General features: G+C 42.1%; 1 protein-coding gene across 1 annotated transcript in view; it reads left to right on the plus strand.

The window, feature by feature from the left end:
- Positions 1-4,175, plus strand: part of INSIG2 (insulin induced gene 2) — a 20,927-nt gene that overhangs the window by 6,302 nt on the left and 10,450 nt on the right. The window contains exon 2 of the mRNA XM_006017890.3: positions 3,021-3,351. Coding sequence (XP_006017952.1) covers positions 3,084-3,351 — 268 coding nt within the window. The 5' untranslated portion in view covers positions 3,021-3,083. The remainder of the gene's footprint in view (positions 1-3,020; positions 3,352-4,175) is intronic.

Below are 4,175 nucleotides of genomic sequence, written 5' to 3' on the forward strand. Positions count from 1 at the left end.
CGGAGCCATGTGATTGGTTCATGAGGCCAAGACCACAGGTGTGGGTGGTCATCATAGTTAGATCAGGGCAGGCTCCTGCAATCTATAGATCTATTAACTTCAAGGCATGGCAGGAAAGAGCGGGGCAGGCTGCCCTTAGAGTGGGGTAATTTCAAAATTTTTTGGGTACCCCGTGACAGGGGGCCCCTACCACGTTCAGCTTATGAAAATGGCAGCTGGCCCCACAATCTGCCTGTGAAATCAGCCAGCCACCTCCTTGAGTTTGGTAGACCCCTATCTATAAATATACCAAAAAGGAAAACGTCAGGCAGAAAAAATAACTTTTTATGTTAAAGAAGGGGTATCACACACACCTGTTTCCCATGCATCAGATCCCAAAGAGGTAAGCAGTAGTGGGGCAAGATGTGGCCCAGGGGTTAATGCAGCCATTGCTCACCCCCTCCGATGCTGACATGCGTCCCTGGTGGGACTCCGTAGCTAGAAATTTGTTGATGAACCCGCCCTGCAACTTCATGGCATCTCTGGGAGCTATCCTTGCAGGCTGGGTGTTTGACATTCCTGTATTAAAGGATAAAGCTGGCACAAGAACAAATGGGTGTAAATTGGTCACGAATAAATTTAGTAAGTTTGACAATTGAAAAGTGGTTCCTAAACATAAGTTGGGAGGTTCTGGAACAATAAGGGCAAAACACCTCATAGTCTGAAGATGAAGCTTGAGCAGTCCATGAGAGGGGTTGTATGATGTGGTAGCCTTTGACGATCGGTGACTGGACTTGGTAACTCAGAAGATTTTTTTCTAGCCCTGTTCTGCTAGAGGTCCCACTTGAGACTGAGGCTTCTCTATGTTTGATACTGAGACATCCCCTCTCTGTAAGCACTGGACGTACCCCTGTGGTCACTTATCAAGTAGACACGTTTAAGTGGCCTGACATGGCAGGACTTTAGGGGCACACTTTCTTTCCTGGTAGCTCAGTACGCTACTCTTGTTCCCCTTGCAGCATTGGTCCCTCCCAGAAAAATGGCTAGAGGGGCACCCCTTATGTCTGAAGCAGATCTCCAAGAGAATGTTGTTACAAAAGTTGTGCTGCTGAAATTATGGTAATAACTGTCTTCCCAGTATTGAGGAGGTGTCTCAGCACTCGCTGCTCCTCAGGCTATGGCTCAGAAGCCAAACACCATTGCACCTGCATCTGACACATGTATGTAATTAGACTGAAATAAAACTCAGATGCAAAGAAGTAGAACAAGGGCTTTGTTTCTTGGAAGAGTCTGCTGACGTCCAAATCTGCAAGCATGATGTTCTGTGTGGAGAGCTCAGCACATTTTTACCTTGCCTCTTTGGTAACATTCCCAAAAATCTGTTGGATTTTTTTATGAACTCTAGATCGGCAGTTCCCAAACTGACAGATTGCACACCACCAATTTAAAAGGATACACCCTTAAGTACCACCAGCAAATTGTTGTCATATAAAGTGCAAGCACCTACTCTGGACACTCTTAAGAAACATTTGGATGCTTATCTTGTTCGGATCCTATGACCCCAGCTGACTTCCTGCCGCTGGGGCAGGGGGCTGGACCTGATGATCTTACGAGGCCCCTTTCAGCCTAATGTCTATGAAACCTATTAAAGTAATTATAATAAGTCTGTTAACACATACCACTGACAGGTTATATATGTACCACTGGTGGTACCTGTACCACAGGTTGGGAACCACTGCTGTAGATTACAGGATGGTATCGAGGTCACCAGAATGTGTGTAATGTCCTCTTGGAGTTGGTTGCTGTGTGTGTTTTAACTTGTCTGAGTGTATGGAGCTTTCTACTTGCTATTCCTAACCATTTGTACTTTTTCCAAGACTCCTGATCTTCAAAAATGGAGACTGTCTTGGGCATAGTGCTTCTCACCGAATGGCATGTAACCATGGAGTTGGAGCACCTCTTGCGCATTTGCTGACAATGGGGTGGAATGGGGGAAGCAAGCAATCTCCTTCCTCTGTCTCCATCCACAAGGCCATAAGTAAGAGTTATCAAAAGCCGCCACCAGTTGGCAGTTTTAAATTTAAAAACAATGTTTGTTTTTTTCTTTAAAGTTCCAGGTGGCTAAGCTGTCAGTCAGAATCCTTGTTATACACGGATTCAGTGTCATATTCGTGTATAACAAGATTTCTGACTGACAGTTTTAAAAAAGGTGGTTGAGATGGGAATTCTCCCATTCATATACTCTATACAGAGCTAGTCATGTAGAGAGTGCTCTGTTGCTGATGGGAAGGTGGAGTTTCTTTACTTCTTTGCATGCAGCTTATTTTATGGTTGAGGAAATCATTTCTCTTAACCTCACATTATAGTATTGGTGAAATTTGTGTTGCCCGCTGCGAATTTTGGTAATTTGCCCTCTGACTGGTGGAGACCCACTTTCTCTTGTTAGATATCCCAAAGGTTGTCAGTTCACTTTTGGCTTAACGTAGCTCTGACTTTTTCTCGAATTTCATTTCCCTGCTGAGAACCAGCAAACTGTGCTTGCTGGCTTTTTGGAAGATCAAAGTAGTGTGTAACTTGGTTGCCATTGCTCCCTTGGGTCTAGGTGCCTTGTTCATTCTCTTTTGAGCCATGTAATCTCTTCATTTTCCTATTCCTGACCTCAAAGCAGTCACAAACTTAATCTTCTCTGGGAAGCAACCTCGCCTGCTTTTATTTCCTCCTCTTGTTCCCTGTGATCCCCATTAACAGCTATACCATCATCCTTGTTTTGATGGGTTTTTTTTCCCTCTGCAAATAATACTCTTTGTAAAAATCTCTTATCTTTATGATCATAGTCATCATATTAGGATGTTGTGGCTTGCAGAACTGGTTCTTGTGAGATTTCCTTTCTTTTGCAGAAAACGCATTTTACCTTCAAACTCAGAAAAGTTTGATTTATGGTTTAAAAACTATTATGTTAAACCAATCTTAATTATTTTCTCTAACCAGTTAAAGCTATGTAATTTTTAAAGTTTGCCTTATCAGCCTTCTGTATTTTGCAGAGTTTGGAGTATTTCCTAATTGAGGAGAGCCATAATACTGACAACAAGGGGATCCTCTGGTGGATGTCTCTGAAACCATATGAAGTCATGGCAGAAACTGAAGAAAAATCATCTGAACCCAAAAAGTGTGGTCCATACATTTCATCTATAACCAGTCATGGCATGAACTTCGTGATTCGTGGAATAGTGCTGTTTTTTATTGGTGTATTTCTTGCATTAGTATTAAACTTGCTGCAGATTCAGAGAAATGTTACGCTGTTTCCACCAGATGTTATCACCAGCATCTTCTCTTCAGCTTGGTGGGTACCGCCCTGCTGTGGCACAGCTTCAGGTATGTTCAGGAAGGTGCCAAATATCTGTGCGTGATTTGAGGTCGGGATAGATAAGTGGACAGGAAGAAACTAAAATTCTTTCATTAGTAGAAAGTTTGGAACATTTAAAATTTCAGGTCCAGAGGTGCTACCTTTTCTCAACTGTTTGTGGTAGTCTTTTTTTTTTTTCCCTTTAATCTCCCTCAGATATAGTGAAAAATGCAAGGCCAGCTCTCTTGGATTCTTATTGTTAGACCATCTTCTGCTTCTGTTTAACACAGAGTTTAACAAAACATAGAAATGTGTGCCATTATAATCTTTGGGCTGGAATCCAGTGATAAACTTTGTGGGGAGATTTTTGAAAAAAGCATCTGAAAGCATTAGATAGTTCAAGGTGTGCAGGCTTGCTTCACATGTAACGAGTACCTTAAGCCCATACAAATGCCTGTTCTAGTTTCATGTGTACTTGTGTGTCCTGGAGCATAGGTTCACAGCTGTAAAGTTTGCATAGATGAGGCCTGAGCTCTCTCTTGGTCCAGCATGCAGCTTTCACCTTATGGCTAGCATATTGTTATCAATGGAAGTACTCTGAAATATTCCATTAAAAGTCTAATAGGGCTTTGGGCTTTGAAGAGCCCTGCTACACGTTCAGATTTAAGCTGGATAGAAGCCAGCTATACAGTTTTTTTTCCACATTTTCAAGCATTAACTTTATAGCTGGATGGACATTTTTATTATGTGGTAATTGCTTTGCATGTGTGATATTAGTCTTTTTGTTTTGTTGGCATGATTAACCACTGAATTGCGTAATATATGTATTGTATAGCAGGAGCTAAAGTGTAGG

This window comes from Alligator sinensis, unplaced genomic scaffold (assembly GCF_000455745.1).
Source record: "Alligator sinensis unplaced genomic scaffold, ASM45574v1 scaffold4_1, whole genome shotgun sequence".
NCBI lineage: Eukaryota > Metazoa > Chordata > Crocodylia > Alligatoridae > Alligator > Alligator sinensis.